Source organism: Spinacia oleracea, chromosome 1 (assembly GCF_020520425.1).
Source record: "Spinacia oleracea cultivar Varoflay chromosome 1, BTI_SOV_V1, whole genome shotgun sequence".
Taxonomy (NCBI): Eukaryota; Viridiplantae; Streptophyta; class Magnoliopsida; order Caryophyllales; family Amaranthaceae; genus Spinacia; species Spinacia oleracea.
Window position 1 is genome coordinate 131,505,764 of NC_079487.1, and position 27,762 is coordinate 131,533,525.

General features: G+C 37.1%; 3 protein-coding genes across 4 annotated transcripts; 2 read left to right on the forward strand and 1 right to left on the reverse strand.

The window, feature by feature from the left end:
• The first annotated feature begins 7,605 nt into the window (after window positions 1-7,605).
• LOC110787153 (uncharacterized acetyltransferase At3g50280-like) lies at window positions 7,606-8,967 on the forward strand. The gene has a single exon (XM_021991724.2). It carries the CDS (start codon window positions 7,606-7,608, stop codon window positions 8,965-8,967), a length of 1,362 nt encoding a protein of 453 aa, XP_021847416.2.
• Window positions 8,968-10,633: 1,666 nt separating this feature from the next.
• Window positions 10,634-12,816, forward strand: LOC110787226 (17.4 kDa class III heat shock protein). The gene is made up of 4 exons (XM_021991811.2): window positions 10,634-11,017; window positions 11,687-11,851; window positions 12,028-12,263; window positions 12,353-12,816. Exons 3-4 carry the CDS (start codon window positions 12,057-12,059, stop codon window positions 12,605-12,607), a joined length of 462 nt encoding a protein of 153 aa, XP_021847503.1. The 5' UTR covers window positions 10,634-11,017; window positions 11,687-11,851; window positions 12,028-12,056; the 3' UTR covers window positions 12,608-12,816.
• Window positions 12,806-24,928, reverse strand: LOC110787225 (protein SLOW WALKER 2). 2 transcript variants are annotated; one of them, XM_021991809.2, is made up of 18 exons: window positions 24,741-24,928; window positions 24,472-24,587; window positions 22,119-22,844; window positions 21,325-21,400; window positions 20,785-20,904; window positions 20,034-20,109; window positions 19,824-19,892; window positions 19,596-19,676; window positions 18,226-18,297; window positions 17,890-17,982; window positions 17,320-17,463; window positions 16,117-16,200; window positions 15,841-15,984; window positions 14,990-15,079; window positions 14,766-14,848; window positions 14,271-14,675; window positions 13,827-14,049; window positions 12,806-13,692 (listed from the first exon to the last, which is right to left on the reverse strand). In XM_021991809.2, exons 3-18 carry the CDS (start codon window positions 22,831-22,833, stop codon window positions 13,015-13,017), a joined length of 3,153 nt encoding a protein of 1,050 aa, XP_021847501.2. In that variant the 5' UTR covers window positions 22,834-22,844; window positions 24,472-24,587; window positions 24,741-24,928; the 3' UTR covers window positions 12,806-13,014. The 2 variants fall into 2 exon arrangements, with proteins under 2 accessions (XP_021847501.2, XP_021847502.2); XM_021991810.2 differs by having other exon boundaries at window positions 24,472-24,616.
• Between the last annotated feature and the right edge of the window lie 2,834 nt (window positions 24,929-27,762).

Below are 27,762 nucleotides of genomic sequence, written 5' to 3' on the forward strand. Positions count from 1 at the left end.
AATATAACACTTTCAATCCTAACACAAGCACAAAGTATTATTTGATCAATTACAGTGAACAATTAACCCGCAATAAGAAAATTATCCAACCCCAAACTAACTCAATCGACAAACGAATATGTGAGTCATTTGACTAAGTCTAACCATATATACTTCTTATAATGTGATTTTGTCCATACAAAATTACAAACAGTTGTGTGCTAAAGCCATACCGCACGGTGCACAATAAGTTATCAATTTGGTAGGAGACACAATCTTTACACACATGGATTGCTTACACTAATAATATACTCTTAAGCAACCCTTCATAAGAATCCACTGTTTTCTCTTTTAGTTTCTTCTGTGTATTGTCAATTCTTCAATTATCAACCCTTGATAATGTCTTTCTGTTCCCCTTTTATGATTAACTTTGCTATTTTCCTAATTAGTTTACGTTGAATGTAGGAAGTTGTTTGAATGTAGTTTAAAGGGTTATGTATCCCAGTTCAAATTAGAAATACTAAATATTTCATGCAACCAAAGATTGATAATTTCATAATCTCATAATGTAACACACTTTAATACTTGCTTATTAATTACCAAGTATTCCCTCCGTTTCTTTTTGTTTGTTAAGTATTTCTTTTAGGGTGTTTCACAATGTTTGTTACGTGAGAGAATCTTTCATTTTATAAACTTATCATACTATCATTTTTTGTGCCATCTTTTAATTTTAATTGGTCTAATATTTTCAACTCATTAAATTTCTTTACAATTTCCCAAGTATGTTAAGTTAGCAATCTTTGTGTTTTTCCACCATTGGTTCATTTTGATAAATAAAACAATCTTATTGGTTGTTGTAATGATTAGTGGATTGAGGTTTTACTTGAGTTTATATTTCTAATAAAAAGAAAAAGAATCTTTATTATGCGTTAATAAACATGCAAAAGTCCAAACGTAACAAACAAAAAGAAACGGAGGGAGTATATATTTACGAAAGCACCCTCAGTCAAAGTAACGGTAGCGATAAGTTTTAATGGTTGGAGAATGGGTAATTGTCAGAGTAATGGATGGTGGTGATCTGGGTAACAATTAGCTGCCAAAGTAACAGTTAATAGTATGAATGTTCGTTATATATAACGGTTAAGATTGTAAAATGCAATAAAAGATTGTCTAGTTACAATTTTTGGGTCAAATTTTGAACGAATCCTCATTAGCATATAAGAAATAATATAGTCATGTGAGATCTTTTAAATTCGTTTCAATATATATTTTTGAAATATCAACTTTTTATAATTTTTATGTGAGATTTTGACGCTGTAAGTCGTATCTTGAAGAATGTAAAAATTCAATCGGAGGGGTCTTTTAAGAACGGATGGAGTATTTCGTATATATGCATTCCTAACTAATAAACATATGAGAACAATTTTGCTTGCCCCTCCCCTCCTTTGCATAGGGGTATTATGTCTTATGGAAAATTTTGGGTTACCTTTTACTGGCTGTTGGCTTTTTCTAACCCAAACTCATACCTTCGTTCTTTTGCAGACTCGTTTTTATGTGTTATTGGACTTGAGATGGTTCTGCTATGGCATATCATTTCGGGTCTCCAATTCGTGCTGAGAGAATTATTAAAACTTATGCTACGCCTTGTATTTACATTCAATTTGGGCTTTCAGTCCCCTTTTTTATTCCTAACATGTATAAGGCCTCTAAACCCATAAGGGTTCTCCTCTTTTTGAATATGGTTTTCATTTTTGTGAATCGGAGTTTTAACTCCGCTATTGAATCGCCTAAGGAGCTTGCTCCTTATCGGAACCGGATTTTAAAATCCGCCTTGTTATGTGTTTCTTTTTGCATCAGCTCTTTTTGTAATTTTAAACCCCCTTGGGTGATGCTTTATCACTTGAATTTACAGAATCAGGTACCTTCTCTTAGAGAGGTCGTCTGAAAACGTTTAAACCAAACAACTGCAAAGAATAATAAATGAAAGTTTGTGCTTGGAATATTCGTGGTGGTAAACGAGATCATGCAATAGCGGAACTTATGAACCTTAAACAACAGGAAAAACCAGATGTATGCTTCATTTTAGAAACTCTAACGAATAATATTAATAGTCAAGCAATCGTTAAAGCAACCCGTTTTCAACATCATCTTATTATTGACCCCATTAACCATTGTGGGGGTATTTGGATCCTATGGAATAACGATAATATTAAAGTCCTTAGTTCAACTATCACAGGTAGATGTGCCCACCTCACTATCCTTTTTAAACCAACAAACACCACCATTTTGGTTTCCGGAGTTTATTGCCCAGCAAAGGAGGAGGATAAATCCCCATTTTGGGATGAACTCCTTTCATTCTATACTAATAATTCAATGCCTTGGCTCCTTATCGGGGATTTTAATGAACTCCTTTCTCCGGAAGATAAACTTGGGGGAAATCCTATCCAATCTCATCAGTGTAAACGATTGCCTTCCTTCCTTACAAGTACAAATGCCTTAGATATTCCTTGTCTTCAAAGGGCTTTCTCCTGGAAGTCAAACCAAGAAAATTTGCTCTTAGAACGCATTGATCGCGCCGTTTCGGATGCACAGTTCTCTAATCTCTTTCCCAAAAGCATTGTTAAATATGGAATCTTCTCTGTATCGGACCATGCTCCTGTTATTTTTGATTCAAACTACGGTAGCTTCGATCTCAAATCGTCTTTTCCGTTTCAACAATATGTGGACCTCGACCAAGATTCCCATAAAATCGTTCGCAAGGAATGGAATAAACGTAGAGAAGGGTCTCGTTTTTTCAGGATCCGTGACAAACTCTCTGCTATCAAAATTAGCCTACGAGAATGGGCCAAAGTCAAATATGGAAACAATATTTCTAAGCTACAAAAGAATAATGAAAAACTAATGGATATTCAAACCCGCCTAATTTCTCAGCCTTACAACAAAATTTTACATGATCACTTATTAAGAATGATTAAACAAAGAGAAAAACTTCTAGTTTTCGGTCAATCAGCCTGGAAATCCTTCAATTCGAAAAAATGGCTCACTCAAGGCGATAGAAACTCTAGATTCTTTCACCAGAAAATTAAATCCCAATCGGCTAGGAACTCAATTTTTCGATTACAAAATGACCTAGGACAATGGGAATCAGACCCGTCCTCTATCAAAGACATTCTTATGCGCTCCTTTAAAAATCGCTTCTTATCCTCCTCTGATCCCAATAGGCACCTTGATCTCTCCTTTCTGCCTAACTGGCTCTCGCAGGATCAACAGACTGAATTACTAAAACCCTTTTTAGATATTGAGATTAAAGAAGCTTTTTTCTCCATGGATTCCCTTAAATCTCCAGGCTCGGACGGCTTTGGCCCCCAATTCTTTAAAGCTTATTGGCCAATAATCGGCGATGAGGTCACTACGGCCGTTCAAAGTTTTTTCTTTCATGGCAAAATTCCCAAAGCTCTAAATCACACCATAATCGCCCTCATTCCGAAAAATGACAATCCAGAGAACCCCAATCATTTTAGACCTATTAGCCTCTGCAATACTATGTATAAAGCAATCTCTAAGCTTTTAGTCAGTCGATTAAGACCAATTCTTCAACATCATATCAGCCCCTTCCAAAACGCCTTTACATCGGAGCGATCAATCCATGATAACCTCTTGATTGCCCAAGAAATTTTAAATACCTTCCAAAAATCAACCTCTAAAGTAGGTTGGTGTGCCCTCAAATTAGACATGGAAAAGGCCTATGACAGGATTGAATGGAATTTCCTCTGGGCCACGCTTTCTTCTTTCGGATTTCCAAACCAATGGATTCAGTGGGTTAAAGCATGTGTTACTACAGTATCGTACTCCCTCAAAATTAATGGTTCCACCACAGAACATTTCACTCCCTCAAGAGGAATTCGGCAAGGAGATCCTCTATCTCCTTATCTCTTTCTTATTTGCATGGAAGTTTTTACCATTATGCTCACAAGAAGTAGTACACTTCCAAGAACGGGCATTGGAATTCGCCTCGCACCACTTACTCCCAAAATTCCTTGTCTCCTTTTTGCGGATGACAGCCTCCTTTTCGTTAAAGCAACATCCTCAGCTACGAACCATCTAAAAATGTTAATTAATAACTTTTGCGATATGTCAGGACAATTAGTCAATTTTCATAAGTCATCAATTATCTTCTCAAAAAAGATTGATTCTGCTCGTCGGAATTTTCTTGCCGGAAAATTCTCGATGACCAAATCTTCTTCCTTGGGAAGATATCTTGGTGCCCATTTTTCTTCCTTCAAACCGACAAAAGCAGACTACTCGAACCTTCTCCAAAAGAATATCTCGCGTATCAATTTATGACATGCTAATTTTCTTTCGAAAGCAGGTAGAACCATTCTAATCCAAAGTAATCTTGAGGCCCTTCCAGCTTATGTCTGTTCTTCCTTCCTTCTTCCTCAAAAGACCTGCTCTAGTCTAGATTCTATCCATCGTAATTTCTTCTGGAAACAATCCCCGACTTCAAACCATACTCCTCTTGTTTCATGGAATAAAATTTGCCAACCAAAAAATATGGGGGGTTTGGGTCTTCGAAGAACGAGGCCGCTTAACCAAGCTTTTTTAGCAAAACTTGGATGGAAAATCCTCCAAAATGATCAAAGTCTTTGGGTCTCCTTGATTAAGAAAAAATACCTTACAAACACAACCTTTTTTGAGTATATTCCTAAACCTAAAGACTCCGCTATCTGGAAACATATCCTTAGCCAAAGAGAAATTCTTCGCAAAGGAATTCGTTGGAAAATCGGAAATGGCTCTTCAATCAATTTCTGGTTAGACAACTGGGCAGTACAGGATAACCTCCTCAATTACCTGAATTTGAATATTAATGAAGTTAATACTTCCCTCCTTGTCTCTGATTTTATCCTTCCCAATCATGAATGGGATCTTTCCAAACTAGCAACTATGGTTCCCCCTTCTATAGTCTTGAAAATCCAAGGTCTCCCTATTCCTATTTCTAATATAGCTGATACCCCAATCTGGGAGGCTACTTCATCCGGGGACTTTTCTGTTAAATCTGCCTCTTGGTTAGCTCATGGATTAGATCCCGTTCCTCAAAAATGGAACCACACCTGGATCTGGAATTTAGACATTCCACCTAAGATTGCCGTCTTCTTATGGCAAATATGCCACAATAGTATTCCATTTCGTGACACCTTGCATAAAAGGAATATTCTTCCCTTCGATGTGTGTCCTCTATGTGAAACCTATATTGAAACTATTAATCATCTATTTATGCAATGCCCTTCGGCCAAACTAGTATGGAACCTGCCTTTAACTAAGAAATGGCTCGATTACTACTCGGTCTCACATGATTTACTCGACAACATAAATTACCTCAAAAATTACTCTTCTTCCATATGCAAATTCTCCTTCCTCATATGGTCGCTCTGGAAAGAAAGGAACAATTGTATCTTCAAAAACACTTCCTTTAACCCCTATAGAGTGTTCCACCAAGCCAGCTCGGCTTACCATGAATGGCAATGTTGTCTCCTTCTAGACCATCACCAGCTCAAGGGCACTCCTTTCATCCCTCATTCCTCCATTTCTCCCTCTCCTCCTTCCCCCCTGATTTTGGTTCGCTGGCACCCCCCTCCACCAGGTTACTTCAAACTCAATTTTGACGGCTCCAGTAAAACTACTTCAGCAGCAGCAGGTATTATCATCCGCAACAGTGCAGGCAACCCGGTCTCGGCCTGTACTTTTAATCTTGGTCACACTCAGGCGTTCATGGCTGAAGCTATCGCCCTCCACAAGGGTCTCCAAGAAGCTCGTTGGCTCAACATTTCTCACATTCAGATCGAAGGTGATAATCTTCTTGTCATCAATTCTATCAAGGGAAAGTACACTCCTCCGTGGAAAATTCATAACATCATTCAGGATATTAAGCATCTCCTCGCCTTCTTCGACACTTGGGAAATTAATCATGTTTTCAGAGAAGCCAACTCAGCAGCATATTGGATAGCAAATGTCGGTCACATCATTGTAGGGAAAATGTATTTAGATCCTAAAGCTAGTCCTCGTTTATCTTCCATTATTTGTAATGACTACTCAGGAGTGACTCTCGTGCGGAGAGGCTCCTAAGTATATTCTCCTTATCTTTCAAAAAATAAAATAATATACGAAGTACTCATTATCATGGGCTTCATAACTGAGGCCAGCCCAACATCATACACCCAAAAGTTTGTGAAATCAACAACAAAATTCTCATGAATCTATAACCCACTCCGTATTATTTAAAAAAGCAAAATCATAGCGGATTAAATGACATGTGTATTCAACTCAAATTGTTTTTTGATAGAAAAACAGCTCAATTATTATTAGCAGCTAAACAGTAGTCTGAAGCTATTACATCCTCAATAACAAGTGGGCAACCATCTACCCATACTCTAATAGAGTACTCTAATGGCCGTAAATGGGCAATGGTATGACCTGCCTCATTACACTCTAAAAATATGGGCAAAAGCAACGCAATGAAAAAGCTTGACCATCTCAATTATTTTTCGTCCCGGAGAATTTTTGCGGAAGCGTAGGATCAATCTATAATTATGGATGGCTCTGATACCATGATAAACCATAGAGAATAATATTGATGGGTGATATTATGACTGAATGACTTAATCATAACTTGGTTACATCATTGGTTTATATAGGAAAGCATAACATAACTCTATTAGGCTTAGGACTCTATTAGATTCCTAAACTAACACAACTCTAGTTTCCTAAACATATCAGAACCCTAGATATACCATAACTCCAACAAAAAATCACACCTAAGTAAGAGTTATCATATGCAACCTCATTGAGCTTCTTCACAACTTGCAAGCAATCACTCTCCACCTGGATAATCTTAGCTCCACATTGCAACGCCATTTGAAGCCCAAGGACGATCACCTTCGCTTCCGTAACAGCCACCTCCTATTGCTCCTTAAGTTGATTACGCACCACCACTCCTAGTCCTACTCCACCCTCGCCAAATAAAGCACCATCCACATTAATCTTAACCCGTGCGGTATTTTTTTTAAAAAAAAAAAAAATTGCTATATTTTACAGCGCTAATGTCTCTTCATCTTCCTCATTTAATATCAATTCAACGTTTGGTTTATATATTCATTCAACCTAGCTATTACACTTCATCTCCTTCTTTGCACTCAAAACTAATTCACCATTTAATTTATACCGAGTATATTTTTTCAACTTTCATATTCCACATCTATTTTAAATCATATAGTCACTTAAACTAAAATCACAAACTCTCGATAACATTATAATTTTTAAAAGCGGCTAAACAATCACAATATAACTGTTCGCTCAAAGAACCGGTTATTTTTACTACCAAGGGAACATTTCATGTCGGCAACTACGAGAGGAATACTAAGTCAATAAAGTTTTTTTTTAATAATTTGTACGGAGTCTTCATTGCTGTGTAAGAATTACATGAATGATGGTCCCATAATCCCATTGGGCAGTTGTGGCAAATTAAAGCATCGTTATAGATCTAGAAGCCCCATTCTAACAGAAGCTTCATTATAAAACACACTGCATCAATACGATCAAGTTATCATCTGAAGTTAAGCTTTAAACAAAATGGCAACCATCAAACTCATTTCAGAATCCTTTGTTAAACCAAAATACGAAATCGAAGCCGCTAAACAACCTTACTATCTAGGACCTGTTGATCTTGTCTTTTTATCAATTGATCCAATTCAAAAAGGCCTTCTTTTCTCATTATCATCTTCCCAAACCAGCCTTGCTAATCTATTAGAAAAACTCAAACATTCACTCTCAATCGCCCTCTTACATTTCTATCCGTTAGCTGGTCGTTTTACCACAAAAAAACAACCCGAACAAAACACAAGCTTTGTCTTCGTTGATTGCAACAAGGGCCCTGGAGCGAGGTTCATTCATGCTACCGCCCTCGACCTCACTGTATATGATGTTCTTTCTCCAGTTGATGTTTCCGTCGCTCATTCTTTCTTTGATCTTGGTGAAAAGTATGTAAATTATGATGGTCATATTAAGGCTTTACTATCGATCCAGTTAACGGAACTATTCGATGGTGTGTTCATTGGGTTTAGCATGAGTCATAGTGTGGTAGATGGCACCTCTTTTATTCATTTTGTTAACATGTTGTCTGAAATCTTTAGATCGAATGATTATGCTAGCGAGATCACAAAGATTTCACGTGTGCCGATATTTAATTATAGGCCTTGGGATCTCCAAGTCATTAAATTTCCGTTTCTTGATCCGGAAGAGTTTTTAAGTCGTGGGTATGACCCCGGCCCGTTGAGGGAGAGAATGTTCGAATTTTCACCCACTTCGATGGCGAGACTTAAGTCTAAGGCCAACCAAGAATGTGGAACCAATAATGTTGTTATATCTTGTTTTCAAGCTCTAATCGCGCTTGTATGGAAGTCTATCACTCGGGCTCGAGACTTACCACTAGATCAAAAAACTACTTGCTTCTTGGCTATTGGTGCCAGGGGCCGACTCGATCCACCCGTTTCAGATGACTACTTTGACAATATTCTTAGTTATGACCAATGGTCTTGTAAAGTGGGGGAGTTATTTGGTAATGGACTGGGTTGGGCTGCAATGAAAGTGCGGGAACTTATTGTGGCCCACACTGGGAAAGGAATACTTGACGGATATAAGATGTTTGTAAATACCCCGATGGTGATCCCACGTGGTTCAGACCCGGATCCTGTAGGAGCGCACGGTGTAATAATCGGGGGTTCGGCAAGGTTCGATATGTATGGGGCTGAGTTCGGGTTGGGTCGAGCTTTGGCGGCTCGTATGGGTTATGGGAATAAGGAGGATGGAAAGATAACTGCAAATCAAGGGTGTGAAGGCGGAGGAAGTGTCGAATTGGAAATATGCTTGAGACCTCATATCATGGATGCCCTTGAATCCGATGAAGAGTTCATAAGTTTTGTGTCATTGAGTTGATTATCTATCTTGTCCTCGAGGATGTGGGTTAATTATTTCTCACATTACTTCCTATTTATTTTGTGGGAGTTACATGAACTTATATAGTAAGTATCGAAATATTATATCTAAAGTTTCACTACCCCATCTATATTATATTTATTAAATTTTTAAGGCAATTCATAATGTCTTTTCATGTGTCACGATAATTTGGCAAGTGACATTGTATCGTCGTGCCATGGCATACACACAAATGATTGTTTATTGTGTCCTCACAAAAAAAATGTTGCTATCCATCCTTGAACCCATGACCTATTATATGTTAATACTAAGTTTTACAAGAATACAATTAGTGACTCTAAAATAATTAAAAAGGAGAAGTTTCATTCTTTTGAATGCATAAAAATTCAATGCCCAAATTTATATACTTGAGTAACCATTTATGATAACAAATTTTTTCTTAATGTTTATTCTTTTACTAATCAAATCATATATATTTTCTAGAAATTTATGTAAATCAAAACATAAAACCATGAAAATTAACATAGAAAAGAATTGGGGGAAAAAAATTAATGTTGCAGTTTCTTTTAGCTAATCAAATGTGTTTTTTCTCTCTACAATATATCAGACTTTATAACTCAATATACAATAGTAACTTAAAAATCATAAGAAAGTAGTACAAAAAGTAAAATTTTACACAAATAAAGAAAATGAAAATTTTAAAGTTACCGCCTTATAAAGTCCACTTTTTCAAATTTACCACCTAATAAAATCATTAACCTTCTAAGTTACCACATGTTAACAGATTCTGTCAATTTATCACTTTTTCGGTAGTGGGTCCCACGTTTGAGTTTATTTATGTCTCCTTCAAAGTTATCCTTGATTTATTAATTCTATAATAACTACTCTAATTATTAACATTATAATATGAAGTACAAAGTAATTTTATTGGGTTTTATCTGTCTCCTTATGAGAGTTTGGGGCCATGTTTTTAACTTCGCAAGAAAAGTTGATTTATTGATAAAGATTTATGCGATGTTACAACAGATGTAACTCTTACGTCTACAATCAATTGAATCGAATTTAATTCAATAACAAAGCTACAACAGATCGAAAGACCCCCTCGTTGAAGGCTGTATCAAACAGCGATGTGAAAGATGATATTCATCATTGTTAGATCTCATCTACAACGATCGTGGTTTTGCCGGATTAAAATTTTGTTTGATCCAAATTGTTTTGTATTTGTTAGTTTTGATCTCTATTGTAAATGTCGTATGATTATTTTATCAATGAACTAATTTTTATCTTCAATAAAAAAAGTAATAATACACTACTCCCTCCGTATTTATTTAAGGGATACACTTGCCTTTTCCTACCGTATTTATTTAAGAGATACACTTGCCATATTTAGTAACTTATCAACCCCACCATAGGGGTGTTAAAAAATACCCGACCCGCATTACCCGACCCGTTGACCCGGTACAAATACAGCGGGTAATTTGCTCTTTTTTCTAAAATAATTGGGCCGGGTATCCGACCCGGTACAAATCCCGAGTACCGGGTTGGGGAATAGGCGGCCCTTTTCACTACACGGGCTTAAAAAAAAAAAAAAAAAAATTCGCCTTTTTTTGGGTATAGCGCAAAGCTCAACACTCAAAAGCCCAAACAACTTAATTAAGTCTTTAGGGTTTCATTTCTTCGAACCTCCTAGGCTCCCACTCAGAGACTCTCAAACACTCTCCCCGCCGTAACTCTCCTCAGTCCTCACTCACTCACTCAGTTCTCACTGTCTCGCTCAGTCGCTCACGGCTCTCCTAACTCTCTCGCTCTGTCGTTCACCACCGGTTGACCACCGCAAGATTTAATTTGTAGCCTAAGAAACTGAAGAATTTCCGGCAAGGTTTCACCGCAAGGTTTCCCTTTTTGGTTACCGCAGGGATTGTGGAAGTTGTTAGGCTTAAAATTGTGAGGGAACACAATTATTACGACATGGAAACAATTCTTATCTCAATCTTCTGGCTAATCCCACCTTATTTCCTGATTGGATGTGCATAAGTTTTCACATTTATAGGTCAGATGGAGTTCTTTTATGATCAAGCACCTGATGCAATGAGAAGTTTATGTATGCTTATTTCTAAGTATTCTATGCTACATTGCTACATGTTTATTTAGTTTTTTTACAGGACCTTAAATTATGATATATTATTATTTACATTTTACAGGGCTAAAAATCTTAAATTATGCTACATCATTATTTAAAGAAGTATGATAAAATTTTTTATAAATAAATCGGGTACCATGTGACCCGACCCGAAATAATCGGGTAGGTACCCGGTTATTCCGGGTCGGGCATGGGCCGAAAAACTGACTACCCGGAACCGGGTACCCGTATTTTCGGGTACCCGTTTAGCCGGGGACCCAATAATGAACACCCCTACCCTACCATCTAATTAAATAATATATCTAATTTTCCTATGACCACAATCCTATTAAACAAATAATTTTAGAAACCCACCCCACTTCCCATCTCCCAAAATGACATGGTCCCCCACTTATTTACTTATTAAAATATCTACCCAACCTCAATTACTTTATTATTTAATTTAATTCAATTCTTTTTGTTAATACTCGTGGCCGGCCAATTGTATTTATCTCCTAATTTTATAGAAATCATGCCCATACTAGTTTAATACGAAGTAAATAAATCTGATTTTAACACTCCAGACTTTCATCTGTCCAGGACACGTATCACCTCCACATTCTTCCAGATGTTTCGCGAAAGACTGAGAGATCAGAGTTTCCAGAAATTTCTCTTCCAATTATTAAATTCCACCATTTCCATTTCTCCTTCACTCTTTGACGCTCATCTCACTTCAACAATTTCAATTGCAACAACTCTCTACAGGTCAGTTCATCATTTCTAACTCAAATAATTTCTACACTTTATCTAGTGCTAGAATTTGTTGCTTTTAGCTCGTTAGCGCATAATTGCTCTCTGTTTTCTCTTCAAATTATTTTACTGATACAAGTGCAGAGATCATTCCTTCCGTATGCGATTACTAAATCGGGATGTTGTTGTAGTTTGACAGAAGTTCAAATACAGGGAAAACATGGCACTAGTTGAGGAAATGTGCAACATGGGTTTCGGAAATTTGATGAACGATCAAGATCTTCTGACAAAGGTATTAAACCGGTTCACCAAAGGAGACATGAATTCTGGGGATAAAACTCAGACTCCTCTTGCTGATATCCTTTCCACCCCCAAGGAGTACATCTTTCACGTCGATGTTCCCGGTCTTTCAAAGTCTGATATTCAGGTAATCCCAGAATTCGAACTATATCTTTAACTTCATGTTGAAAAATACTTTAATAGATCACTTACTGAGACGCCCGTTCTGTAATGTAGGTGCAATTGGAAGATGAGAATGTATTAGTGATCAAGGCGAGTGGGAAAAGGAAGAGGGAAGACGGAGAAGAAGAAGGATGCAAATACCTCAAGTTAGAAAGAAGTGTTTCCCAGAAAATGATGAGGAAGTTCCGACTACCTCAGGATGCTGATTCTTCTTCCATATCTGCTAAGTGCGAAAATGGAGTTCTTACTGTTACTGTGCAGAAGATCCCACCTTCTAAGCCTAAGACTGTTCAAGTTACTATCTCCTAGAATGTTCTTAGAGATTCGAATTTCGAGTACGATGTAATGGGTTTTGGGTGTTGGATTTCTAGTTCTGGTTTTTGTTCGAAAGCTCTATGAAAGATTACTAATTCTGGGTTTGGGGTGTTAGATTTGTAGTTCATAGAGATTCGAACGAAATCCATCTCTGTATCCTTGTATCTTTTGATCAACATGAATATTGTGAAATTAGCTCAAAATCACGAATCCTTATCTTTTAATCAACATAAATATTGTGAAAATTAGCTCAAAAATCATGAATTTGAGCAGCACAGAACATTCAGTAATATCGTCTAAGCTACAAAATTTTACTGGTAAACATCCCAAAATCTAACATGCCAAATAGCAAACATGAAATGGTAAGAATACAAGATTGCTTCAAAATCAATACTGGCACCTTAGTCAAGAGATTTGCTCTTCTTCTTCTTGTGTTTCCTGTTCTCTGGTTTTCTGCCTTTCTTGTTATTGTCACTCTGAACATGTTTTCTCTTCTTTGGTGAACTGACTATATTGTCCTCGTCTGATTTTTCCTCCCCTGAATCATCATCTAGCAAATGCTCGTACTCTTCAAAGCTAGCAAAGGGAGAGGCTGATGACTTCTTCTTACCCTTCTTCAACAAGGGTGCACCATGGCCATCATCATCATCACTGGCATCATCATCACTGGCATCATCGTCCATGTCATCACTCATATCATCTAAATCACTTAAGTTATTACCAGCCTCGCCGCCGCTCATGTCCATGTCATCATCACTAACATCACCGATTAAATCATCGTCCTCTTCATTGGCAACCTTGTCTAAATCATCATAATCATATTCTCCATCAGCTTCCATGGGAGGTTCTGTTGTATCCAATAAGTCATCGATCTCTTCCTCATCACTGTCGTCACCACCATATAGCTCTGCTGCTTGCTCTTCTTCGGGTCCCACCTTTGGCTTCTTCTTCTTCAGTTTTGTTGACGAAGAAGTCATCTTGTTTGTGTAAAACTTGTGAAAGACTAAGTCCTCTGGGGGTACATCAGCCTCTGCTAATGCAAGGATTTCAGGACCAATTATATGCTTGTTCATGTCGAGCTGCAACAAAAACAGCAACCAGAAAGATCAATTATATTACACAGTACAAATCTCAAGATTCCTTGGAAAACAATGCAAAATAACACTCAAGAGAAGAGACAAAAGTAGTTTTTGGTATAACTTAAACCACCGACCTTTTTAGCAGGTTCAATCTTTGAGCCACCGTGCCATGTGCTTTGTTTAGGCTTCTTTTCCATGAACTTGTCCAGAAAAGCAGTAAGGCAAAGATCGTTCAATGGATTACCATTGTAGACAATGGTTGCTCCAGAAAGAAGTGTCCTCGCCATGGTTGACACTGATGGGTGCGCGTGGGAAGCCAGTACAGTCAGCTCCCACCAGCTAGTGTGGCCTGCATTGCTGTACGGGAAGGGAAAAAAAGGGGGGGGGGGGTTCACATCAGCATTATCGTAAGAGGAATGGAACTGAAAGATAAATTTGTCAAAATCATACCAAAATTTGTCAAAATCATACAAAAATTTCAAAGGAAATACTCATTGGAAGCGTAACTGATGTTTGTCAAAATTTCCAGCAACTATTTCAAGCTTGGGAAAAAAATGGAGTTATTAGCAAAATCATACCAAAAGGAAGGTTCCCGGTGCCGAGGATCATATCCACCAGGCAGTAATTGCTTTGGTAAGGATTCAAGCTGCTTTCCACTGTCCTCAGGCAACTTACTGGAGCTAGATTCCTGGGGTTTTTCAATGTTCTTTCTCATAAGTAAATCTTCATCTTCACCTGACATATCTTCTTCAGAAGAAAATGCTAAAGAAGCCTCCTCATCTTCAGAAGAATCATTGTCAGAGTCCAATTTAATGTCGTTCTCTTCATCACCGCCATTTCCACTTGGCAGAATAGCTTCTTCTTCAGTACCAGGTGAATCTTCGGTATCATCTGGAGCATCTTCAAAATGTTCAAGATCATCTATAGCATCTTCAAAATGTTCAAGATCTTCATCGACTGCCTCGCTTTGAATTGCCATATTCCTGCATCAGAGCGCGTCATGAGTATCTTGACAAGATCTTCAAACCTGCAAGATTCTACAAACAAAACAAGATAGGAAATATGATACTTACCAGAGAGGCGGCCTTGATTTGAGGATTTCAGAGAGAAGAAACAAGCACCCGCAGGCGTACTGAGGTGGTTGTTGAAGGGAAACCTGCAAAAGTAGTAAAAGAGTCAACCTTTCCTTATTGAGAAACAAAGTCAAAACATCCAGTGCAAGACAACTCTCAAAACAGGCATAGATAGGAATAGGATAAGTAAGCAGAGTTACAGGAACTCAAGTTCTACAGCATACCTGTAACAGACGCTTTGAAAATGCAGCTACACGCTTTAAATTGATATCACTCTTCATAGCTCTTAGTAGTAGTCCAATAAACATTTCAGCCTGGAATATAGATTATAAAACCAGAAAGTTACTTCAAGTAACACAAATATTAGATGAAACATCGTAAGGTAAGCTAAAATGTATGCTCAACTTGCGAGATGATACAATCATATGATGAAAATATTATTGATATCTTTCCTTGGGCATATCAATAATTTTTGACAAGCTGTCAAATCTTAAAGACGATTTTCAGCATCCTTTCAACCGTTGAACGCTATTATTTCCCGTTCTCACGATTTCATTTTCATCACTCATGAATTCTTTATGGATTTCAGATGTTACTTGAAAACATTTGTTGTCCACCATCCTCCTTCCCTTGAACCCCAAGCCTTTTTCCCTGATACCCAAAAGAAGGGTGGAATCCTCCGCAAATATATTGAATAAGCAATTGTATCTCATCAGTCATCACACTCCACTCAGAACTTCTCTTTCGTAACAAGAGGACCTGCCTTGGGTATCCTACATTACATAAGTTTCTACCAAATCAGTTCACACATTCTGGTTTCCGTTCAACCAAAGGCTATAAGGGCGAAAGCATATTCTAACATAAGTCCCCCGTGGCTTCCCAAAAGTCAAGTCAACACAAGACCTAAAGTCGTAGTTCTATGAAAACTCTGCTTAATCAGCATAATCGCAGACCAATGACCAGCTCCTCAAGTACGCAAATATTGTTTGACTAGCTACTGATCCCAACAAGTAAAATTAACTAGAGAGCACCAGCTTTGTATTGAAGTGGAATAAAAAAGTATGAAACCACCTACCTTGGAGGTATTAAGAGCAGCAGGAAGTAACAATTTCGCGTACAAGGCACGATAAAATCGATCACTAACAACTTGATTCTTGGAAGAAATCTTATCAAGAAGCATTAATGCTTGGATACAAACATTGAAGTTTTGTGAATGAACCTGCACAGTAATGACATGTTACTACAAAATTTTCAAATTCTGAAATGTTTACCAGAACAATTAGGGCGTCTAAAAGATAAACACGTAACATTTTTGAAACAAAATAACATATGAGTGGAATCGTGTACTTACGAGACGGAAAAGCATTGGAGTCTGGATATCGACAATTTCATCAACTTCATTCCCAGAAACAAATGGAAATGCCCTATTTACTCCCTGAGAAGAGCAGAAAATATGTGTGACATTGATGAACTAGTAAACAACTACAGAAACTCCACAACGTTAAAACATGACAAAAACATAAGAAGTAAGCAAACAGACGCTTTTTTAGCGGATTACAATGAAATTATGAGTCTGACACAAAGTTCTCAAAAACCGATAAACAGTTAAACTGGACATCAATGCCAGCCAATTCCAATTAAGAACTCCAAATCTCTGAGTCAAACGGTATATCCTACCTCTATATAAAAAGCCCCAAGCATCATCGAAGTTTTGCGTAATACTTAATGCCCAAATTACCCTTATTCTGCCAAGCAAATTCAATTTTTTTTGTTTTCCCTCTTTTGTTTTGAAAGGATCCTATGCACATTAATAGGCGCTTGTGTAGAGTTGTTTTTGGTATGAAAGAGTGTCATGTAAATTACAAATGTGGAGGAGAGATTCGAACCTAAAAACTATCGTAAACATGCCTTCACTCTTAACCACTAGCACAAGACATTATTGAAGTCACTTTGTAGAATTGGAACCATGTGTCTATGTTTTCTCGTAGCAAATTTCACTTTTTATTTTTGCATAGTTCCACATTTTATTTCTTTAGTAGTCCGAGAGGTCGATCAAATGTAAATATTAACAACCAACAATAATATCAAACTTTAGTCTTTTACTTGATCTTTAGTCTGAATTATTACCATTTGCCTTTGTCTTACTTGATTTTTTATGAATTAGTAACAGAGACAAATTTGGTTAGGCTTAAAAAAACGTGCAATCTCACTAGTTTTGCCAAAAAAAAAAGACTTAAATAAGTGCAATAAGTTTCTCCGTCAATGCTCAGAATTCAAGCTCGGACACTGAAACGATTAATTTCAGAGTTTGGGGGACAGCTATTGCAGTAACATTTTAACATTACCTAAAATAACAGTTAATTGAAAAGAAACTTGAAACGAGCAACGGAGTTTCCTCAACTAGCGAGTGAGATCTTAACAACTCTCAGAATAGAGACCCTCAAAATACCCGGATATAAAAATGAAAGCAGGACCAAATTTCCAAAATAAAAACGCATAAACATAAACGTAAACTTTTAAGCCAGCCAACGGTCTTTCTTTTTAAGATACTTACTGTCAAAAGAACGGATAAAAGCCGTGAATCCAATTCCACGTGAGATTCTGGCAAAGATTGCACTTCATTGTCCTCGTTAGTTGATTTGTTTGTCTCTTTGCTTGCATCGTTCTTTTCACCATTTCCTGCCCCAGCAATCAGTAACTGAAATTCAAGCCCATATGCACAATATTAATAACAGCATAAGGTTTTTGTTTCAGGGGGGAGGGGGGCTACAGGAAAATATTCATTTGGGAGGTGCAAAACAAAAAATAGAAATGATTTTTCGACCCAAACTACCTTAAAATACTCCACTTAACCAGTTACTACCTTACGAAAAGTTTTTTGTTATTTACTACTTAAACTTTATAAACGTTTACAGATTGACAGAAAATTGGACAGAATATGTCCAAGTGTCAAGTGGTAGTAACCTTTAAAGTTTGTATAGTTTAAGGTACTAAATAATAATAAAAATTTCACAAGTTAGTAACTGGGAAAATGTGTATTTTTAAGGTAGGAATAAATGACAAAAAATCCAAAAAAAATAATTGACAAAAAATCCAATAAAAAAGAGTTTACAAGCAGCAATACCTTAAATAGTGCAAAATACACATCTACCAGACGTTTTGCTACCTTAGGCCCATCCCCATTGTGACTTAGGCGGGTTTTACTTAGAAAAGTAACCTGCAAAGAAGAAATGGTAAGCGTTAGCATTTTCCTCTTCTTCGACCATATCTCCTCAAGCTGAGTATTGCTTACTGCATATGATGAAAATAGTACAACCAATTCTAATATGAGTTATATTAAATATTTAACGCCCGCCATTTAGAGCTCCAAATGACAAATTAAAATCAAGATTACAAATGCTTCAATCATGGTAAACAAATCCTCCAAGATGAACTTTAGAAATATAGATGGAAGACATACAGCTCGATACTTGGTACGCAACCCCAAGTGCGGCCGAAATAAAAATGAGTCCACCTCATCAATCACCACAGCCTGCAAATGAAGCAGGAAAAAAAAATCAGGCATCTAGTGAAAGGCAAAGCAAAAATGCATATTCCCAAGTCAAATTAAAAATAGCTTCAGCGACTCAGCAAATTAGAAACACTTTAACAACTTGAGTCGGACTTTTTATCTTATGGACCAAAATAATGTGTTAACATGCAAGACATATATCTCGGGGAGCATAAAAGTTCTACTACACAAACAGATCATTGCTAGATCATTGTCAGATGTTTTGATACCAGGAAATAATTAGAACATAGAAGACATAATCACTAAAAGGCTAACCAAAAATCCTGCAAAAACTTGTCCTCAACGAAGAACTTAGATTTCCCAGCTTCAAAATACTAAGTTAAACACCCACCTCTTTGTTCACTGGTTGTGGGTGACAAGCCAAGGCTTATTCAAGCACATCTTTACTGACCGGCCACCCACATGTTTAACAGCCACAACTTTCATAAACTCCTCTTATCTAAAAGCAGTTCAGAAACATGAGTTTGCGCCATTTGCTCAAATTAATGGTACCAGAATCATGAGTTCCTGATAGGGGGAAAAAATGTGTCTACACTACAGGCTACTTCTAAGAAACTATTAAAGTTCAAAGACAGTTGCAGTAGTTGTCGGTTTTCTGGGATTCTATTAACCATAATACCATACCCTACCCTGCCATTACACCTAAGCCTCTGATGATTTTTCATCCTGGATTGTGTGGGAAGAGGGTTTTATACTTTTATCACATATGTATGACTGTGACTCTGTGAGGCCTTAGTCTTATTACTGCAAATACGAAGAAGAAGATTTTGTTTGGTTCTCATTTACTGTTCCAGCACCAGAAACACTAACTATCGTGCAACAAAAAAATAAATTAACTGAGAAAAATGAAACCCACTAAGAACATTCAAATAATAAGTGTTGGAACTAGGAAGCAGAGTATCACGTAGACCTAGAAAAGAAAAGGGAGGACTACAAGTAAGAGACTAGGCAGAGGGAATGGAAGAAGATGGCGAACCACGGGCATTAGAAAATAGTAGAAAACTGATTACTATTATTTTCCCCTTTCTCTTTTATCTCAACATCTAATCCTCAGGGCCTAAAGTATATCTCAGTTTTCCCTATGCATTTGGGACTAAATATACAGCTTCTTGTTCCATATGCGCTTCTGTGATAAAAGATATCTGGTGGTTTGCCCTCTGCATCTGGGACTAAATGTACAGCTTCTTGTTCCATATGCTCTTTTGTAACTTGCTTCCACCAATACACAGTCAAGTAAGCAACTTGATAAACAGCTTTACCTTCATGTTTGGATGATCAGACAGAAGGTTAGTCAAGTAATAATCAGCATTTGATGCAGCCTTGCTGTCAGGATCCCCCAGCTGTAGGTCATCAGAACAGTGAAAACTATGTCAAGCAAAGTATGTCAAGCAAAATATCCAATAGTCTTCTATACTTAACATGAGCATGCAGTATTTAGGAGAAAAGAAGTTTGGTTCATCATGGAGATATTATTTTTGTAGGCTTACTTTGTTGACCAATGCAGTGAGCAACCTCCGCTCTTGCTCTGACTTACTCCGGAGCAGAGAATACATTATCTGCATGCAATTAGAAAATAAGAAAATACATAAACAAGGCACGTATGTACAACATATCTGCATACACTGATCTGATTATAAAGAGTCCCAATGGAGTAAAGCTGACAGAAGTTAACCTAAGGCAACTAACACCCAACAAACCTTCAATGCCTTGTCTTTAAGTATACGCAACATGTCCTTTGATGCCTCCTCAAGTGCAGCGACAAAACGTTCATACCTAATATGATAAACCAATGACACAAAAAGTGGTGACGTACGATGAAGAGGGGAGATAGTAGACGTGCAATACATGGCTAATTATGAAAAGAGGTATTCATGCTCTCATGATGATTTTCTTCTATTCTACTGGAAGTCTGGAGTAAGCCGATTTGGTAACAAATTTATCAATGTTAGTCACCATAATTCAATTTTCTAAAACATATCAGCAGCCTTTGTTGTCTTGATTGATAATAATAACTTGTTTGTATTGAGTTACCTATCAATTTAGTTCAGTAATTAAAGTTTCTAATTGATAGCTATGGAAAATAAAAACGTAGAGAATTAATGAAGGTATAATCAACTTTCAGGAAAAATGAAAACAAAAAAACAACCATCAAAACTGATGAGCACGTTTTCTCTCCTGGTATTCATTTTATTGGAGAAAAATCGGAGACCGCCTACCAGTTTTTCTCTTTATTGGGAGGAGAACCTAACGGTGTATAGGATGATGTAAGTCTCAGGTAAACCTCTGGCTGATTTGTTCGAGTTTGAGGTCTGGGCCTCAGCAAAGCAATTGATTCAGTAAAGTATAAATTACAAAGTTCCAATTTCCTTGTCTTAGAACGCTAAATAAATATGTACACCAGCGACAATTTTCTCTAAAACAATCATAACCAAGCAATAAATATGATACCTTGTCCTCAGGCATTCCTCCCAGTGCCAGAACATCAGAAGAGAATTACCATCTTTAGTTTCAGGAATATGGTTCAGGGGCCGTTGTAGAAGGGTCTTCAACTTTCTATCAGGCAACAGACTGCAACATAAAGAGTTTTACTTCAATGAGCACATAACACTTAAAATGATACAGCTTAAACTGATTGTCTGATTCCTCATAACATCATCTAAGGCCCTGTTTCTTTCACCTCAATATAAAAGGTTTCGATCAACTAAGTTCTGAATAAGGGAAGATAAGTTCATATTGGTTCAGCTAAGGGATAACAAAGTTAATTTACACTTGAAAATAAGTTGTCGTAGTTCGGTCCAGATAAGGTCCAAAAAAAACAGATTAAGTTAAAGGTTATCAGTTGAAAAAGCACCCTAAATACTGCGTGCTATTATGGAGTAGATGTATGTCACCTAAATGACCAGCCCAAATCTATTTGAGTAGCTCCATAAGTGTAACATATTCTTGGAATCATAGAAGATTCGGGAAAATCAAAGAACAGGAATAAACCTTTGTATAAACAACTCTTTTAGAGCTTCAAAGCCTGTAAGTGCATGACGCTTCCCAACTTTCGATGTCACCATTCCTGCGAAAGACAAAAAACCAATAATTATTACGAACCACAGAAAAATAGAAATGATGCATTTGGAACATCATTCAAGATCTTTCTTTGACAAACACTTCACGTTTGTATTGCTACCCGATGCATGTTCTTTGTTGCCAGGTTGATAAACGGGATACTACTATGATGTTAACCCCAAAAAACCACCAAGACGCACAGGGGGGAACAAAAAGCAAGAGGGAAAATAATCTCTTAATTAAACTTTGGTTTCTGAATAACTGGCCAGTATGGGAATATATAACCATGACTATTGGCAAAACATAAACAGATTAACTGAGGCTAAAAGGAAACCAGAGAAGGCAAATGAAGAAATACTCGTGCATTCTAGTTAGATATTTGGAACAACAATAAAAAAGCTGATGCTAAACTGCTACACTACATGAGTTTCAAATCACAATCTCACTGCTAAACGACCGTCAAAGGATCACTCAAACACAAAATTCAAAAGTTATAGAACGCATGACTTTCAAAAACCTACTACACCCTATCAGTTATGGGCAAGGTTACCCCAAAATCCTGGGGTCATTGTTAAACTCTTGAGTATTTATGTTACATACATCAAAACTCAAAAGCTACGCAGCACCATGATCCTCAAATGACTAATCCAAAGCAACCCAGAAAGAAAAACTGAAACCAATAAATAAAGGGAGGTGTCAAAAACAAATGGAAGGGAAAAAATTACCCAGAAGCGCATCGAGTGCTCGCATATTGGCAATTGGATTATCACCAATTAAAACTGAATAAGCAGAAACCTTATCAGCAGCCGTTCCAGACCTTTGAGTGGCAATAAGCATTTTTATATCCCCACTTTGTCCCCTGGAAGACTCGTAGTCCAAAGTGTATTGTGCCAATAACCTCTCCCCAAGCTCCTTTTTCTTCGCCACCAGATTCTTCCACTCCTCTGCATTTCCAACCTCCCCCCTCTTTTTCTCTCCTCCCCCCATCACCTTCTCCTCCAGCTCCCCCTGGTCAACATGCCACGCCCCCAATGCACTTGCCTTTACCAACGGAAGCTTTGGGAGATTCTTAGACTTTTCAAATGACTTGTAATCATTATTATTAACTGCAAAACCATCATTTTTGTTGATTTTTCTGCTTTTCAAATCATTATTGAATTTGGGTTTTTGGTTTTGGGGCTTTTCGTTTTGCGACATTTGATTTTGAGGTGTAGGGTTCTTCTTTAGGGACTTTTGGGGGTTGGGGCTTTTAGTTTTGGATGAAATCTTTGGCTCTATCGGTTTCTTTTTCTTGGGACGGAAATCCGAATCATTAAAGCCGGATGAGGGCAGAGAAGATGCAAGGCCAAGGGAGGAGGCAAATGATGCAACATCAGATTGGATCTTCTCTACGTCCTCTGGTTTACCTTGGGAGCTTTTCTTAGGCTTGGGATTCCCCATTAAAACTCCTCCTGCAATAGAAGGAAAAAAATTAGGGTTTATCATAAGTGCCACTCACAGATTGGGAAGAAACAAAAAAAGCTAAGCACACATTTAACTGAAAATTAACACCTCTCCATAATAAAATATCCTAATTATCATTTAGCAAACTAACATTTTATCAAACACCTTATTCCCAAAAAGATACCTTTACTTAAGGCATTAGGCTACTGTTTTATCCACATCAAAATATAGACTTTTAAGACAAATGATAAAATCTACCCGAACTCTCAACGTACAACTTATTACTCACATCGTCGTATTTTCTGTAGCATCAATGTCCAATGGCGTATCCAGGAATTAAAATTCCTGGGTCACCATCGATAACGCAACGCAATAATTGTAACATATAATTAACTTGCTTAGTCAGAGTGATTGTACCATCCAATTAATTGCTTAGTCAAAACAAATCAAATACACATACACTAAGATAAACAAAATTAGAAGAATAATCAAACAATACTTACTCAGTTACAGCGACTGATGCATTAACTCATGAATTAAAACAACAATCCACCAATAACAAATTAACAACAACAAATAACAACTCATGAACAATCCACTTTTAACTCATGAACTAATTACTAATAATCCTCATTCCCCTCTTAACAAATAACAACAAAAAAAATTGAAATATCAAAACAAACTCGTGAATACTTGATAATCTATTCTTTAACTTTCTGTAATTTCATAAAATCATTCCAAATCTCTTTCTTCTTCCTTTAATTTCTGCTCCAAACTATCAATGATCTACACTCACTAAATTTTTTACTCATTGCCAAGCAAATTTACAACGCTTTACAGACTTCTATAGTTACATTTTACCAAATTAGTGCTGAGGGGGTACACATTTAACTGTCCATCACAATTAACTAAATATATCAGCAAGAAATTAGCTCAACTTTCCAGTACATTCTTGCCAAAAGAAGCATAAGAAATTTCTCTTACACCAACTGATCAGATTTAACAGACAGTTGAATTCGAGTGCTAGATAATCAATCGTCTAGCAAGAATTGAACTTAAAACTGCAAAGCTAAGCTAAGTCATTTTTGTCAATGATCACTAAAGTCGATTTCGAAAAACAGAAAAAAGGAAAGATTGCACAATATGTCAATGTAACACTGGACTTTTCAACAACCTCACAAGGAGAAGTTAGCACATTGATCCAGCCTCCAGTACCTTTATAATTGGAGATAATTTAGTAACATAATGTCATAATTGAAAGACGATTCATTTAATCAAATGAGAATAACAGTGAGGGTTTTCGACTTTTCGTTTGGTTCCGAATCCACTCGTGAACAGAAAGTTAACGAAAAGACTATTAAGCACTCATGAACTAATCCACTGTTAACAAATAACAATAACTCAACAAGAAGAAATTGAATTATTAAAACATACTCATACAGTCATACTCATACAGTCATACTCATACAACAGTACAATTCATGAATTAAAACAATTAAACTAAGCACACAATTAATCATGAACAAGAAATTAATTTCTGCTTTCACAATTACTCATACTCTAAGAAATTAATTTCAGCTTTCACAATTACTCATACTCAAGAGATTAAGCACTCGTGGAAGGTGAGGGGCAGACCTTTCAGCTTCTCGTAGTGGGCGCGCGGCGCGGTGACGGTGGGGCCGTGGGAGACCTATACGCGGTGGGCTGGCCGGGCGGGGCTGTCGCCTGTCGGTGAGGGCAGTTGGGCGGCGCTGTGGTAAGACGGGGAAGAGAGCAAGAGCTTTTAGCGAAATAGGTCAGATTGTGTGAATGAATTTCCAGTGTAAAACAGTTAAACTAAGCACCCTGTAGAACGGAAGAACTGAATCGATTCTTTCAGGGAAAATAAATAATAAAATCAATACCTGCAAAACTGGAAAGGAATGAAATGAAGACGAAATGTTAGCTTCAGCAATTGATTTGAATTATTGAATTTCGTAAGAGAGTGAAGAGAGCAGCGTTGGTTGCTGCTTGCGGTAGTTTGAGACGAGAGAGAGGAAATTGCGAGAAGGGTAAAATAGTATTTGTGTTATCGTGTTAGCTTTCTAGGAATTTTGTGTAAAGAACGAGATTAGGGTTTAGCTAATAGAGGCGAGGGAGGAAATCTATACCCCAAAAGACCAAAGTGGTCTGTCACTAAAATGGATGTCACTAAAATGGACATAAGTGATTTTTATTGGTACTGTTTTGTCATTTTCTGTGTAATGATACTTATTAATTTGGTATTGGTATTTTAGACCTGATCAAACGGGAATTTGGTATTGGTATTTTAGACCTGATCAAACGGCGGGCCGGGTTAGGGTCGGGCCTGAACATAAAAAAATAGCCCAGTATGTCAGGCTGGGCCAAGATTCGGGCCAAAAAATTGTGCCCAACCCAGCTATTTTCGGGCCTAAACTACCGAGCTTTTTGGGACATTTTCGGGCCGGACCAAATTTATAACTAAAATATGTATTTTTGTGTTTCCCAAACCCGCCCAGAAAAATTAAATTTTCGGGCCGGGTCCAGAAACAGGGCCGGGAAATTCTGCCCAAACCCGCAAAAATTTCGGGCGGGTCGGACAAGGCCAACGGGTCGGGCTCATCTTGATCAGGTCTATGGTATTTGTATGAGTCAGGACATTACCTTACTAGTCTTATATGTACGCGATGTGTGCGAAAGTATTAAATTTGATCTGATCCAAGTACTATAGTATTTTTCATAAATGCAAAGTACATATAGTAGTACTCCATAATTGTTGTACACATCCTACTTTCTTGAACACACTCTCTCTCTCTCTCTCATCTCCCTCCCCATCCCACGTAAGAGCAGAAACACACTACAAACACGAAGAAGGTGCCTGCAAACAACCACACTGCAAGAGCAATAGCAGCAACCTGTAGAGAAAGCAACAACAATAACAATCAGAAGCAGAGCTCTCCAAACCCCCTGCATACACCAAAACAAACAACAACAAATTTTACTATTTATATTAGAAGAATAATAAACAAAGTGACTAACATTTCGAAAAGTCATGATGCAACAACTTGTGCTTAAGCAAATTCTTGAGCACTTTATAAGTACATCCATGTATATGTTCAATCATTCATATAAATAACTTAAACCAATTGTGATATTATTATTTACTTAACCACATATATTCACAACTATTAATCACCCATTAAAAATTGAAATTAGGAAATTGAACATGAATTACCTGAGGGAAGCAATGCGATCAATTAGCTTAGCAGGGACAATTTCATGTTGAAAATTAACAAAATTAACAAAAACCCAGAAAAAAAAGATGATCAGCTCAGGAGTTAATTAAAGGCGAGAAAAAGAAGTGGGGAGATGATTACATTGCGCATGCCCATATCAACGACAGTGAGAACCCCTGAAATCATCTTTGGAGAAGTATTTCGCGTGCATTTGACATCCAACTTCATGATTGCTACTGCTCCTGCTCCTGCTCCTGCTCCTGCAAGCATAATAAAGTTAGATTATATTAACAGTGATTATTTACATAAGATTGAAATCTTAGAAGCAATACAAACTTGAGGAGCACATTTCCTAGATTAGAGAACACATTATATATACACAAACTCTAAGTATAATCTCAATTATACGAATTCACCGCCGCCTAAGAAACATATATTTTAACATAACCCCCTGTATTTTTGCTCACCTTGGATGAAGTCAGATGATCCTGCAACGAACTGTATTGTCCCCTCAAGGTGTTGAGATTTTCCGCTACAACAACTTTCTCACTCTCAACGCGTTCAAGGTCTCATTGGCTGTAGAAAGTTTCGTTTGAAGTTTGCTATTATACTGCTTCATTATCTTTATTATTTTATTATTACGAAGTATTATATTTTTTGGGTGGAAAAAGCTAGTACATCAAATATGGCTTAGCTTGGTGGATAAATATTTCTTATTTGAAAAATGAGGTAAGGGTTTAAGTCTTGTATAAAAAAATACTGTAAAAAATGTCGTATCGTACTTTATTAGATTTTTCCTTTCATAATTAAAAATTGTTGTTTCACATAAATTGAAACTTATGTTTAGGAAATGGTTGTGCCACGTACATTACATTTGCTCGTGCCCGTATTAAGCCATGCTTCAAGCTAGCTCAATTAATACTACCTTTATACACGATTTATTGATGGTGTTGGTTTACGTCTCTATGGAATAAGGTCGAGCCATTAAGGTTGTTACTTGCGAGATACGAAAGACAAAAAGACCATTATGGTGCTCGTGTTGATGGGCTCACTAAAAAATGAAGATCATAATAGGATCAGAAAGGGTGACCCTAATAGTGAAAACTGAACAAGTAGTATTGATAAATAGGGATAGGCATGAGGCTCCCGTGTCCAGTAACCTAGACCCAAATCATATTTCACGTGGAACCTTATCAGCTCCAGACCCATGCCGCCATGTCTAGATCTGATGGGTCTTTTGATCTGAAATAATATTTTAGATTTGTTGATTTTTAACATTTTCTATACAAGTTTTAATTTCCACACCATTCATTTGAACATCATTTTCCGCCACGTTCACATATAAAATAACATAAGTTAATGCACTTCCTTAATATATTTTTTATTTTGATAATTGTACTGATCCATATGTTGGATCTTGACCCGATATGGGTCTAATTAAGTCTTATTCGGCAAAACCAGTGGTTGAGTAGTAGGTATGGTTAGAGTAACGGGTAGCGACGGATAATAACGAGTTATATTTAGCTGTCAAAGTAGCAGGTAACTAGTATGGGTGTTAGACCCTGTTCCTTTGAGCCGAACTAAACTGAACTGAAATTAACTTAACTGAATTGAATGCTCCTGAACTAAACCGGTATGAACTGAAATTAACTTAACTGAATATTAATGAATTAACACAAATAATAAATAA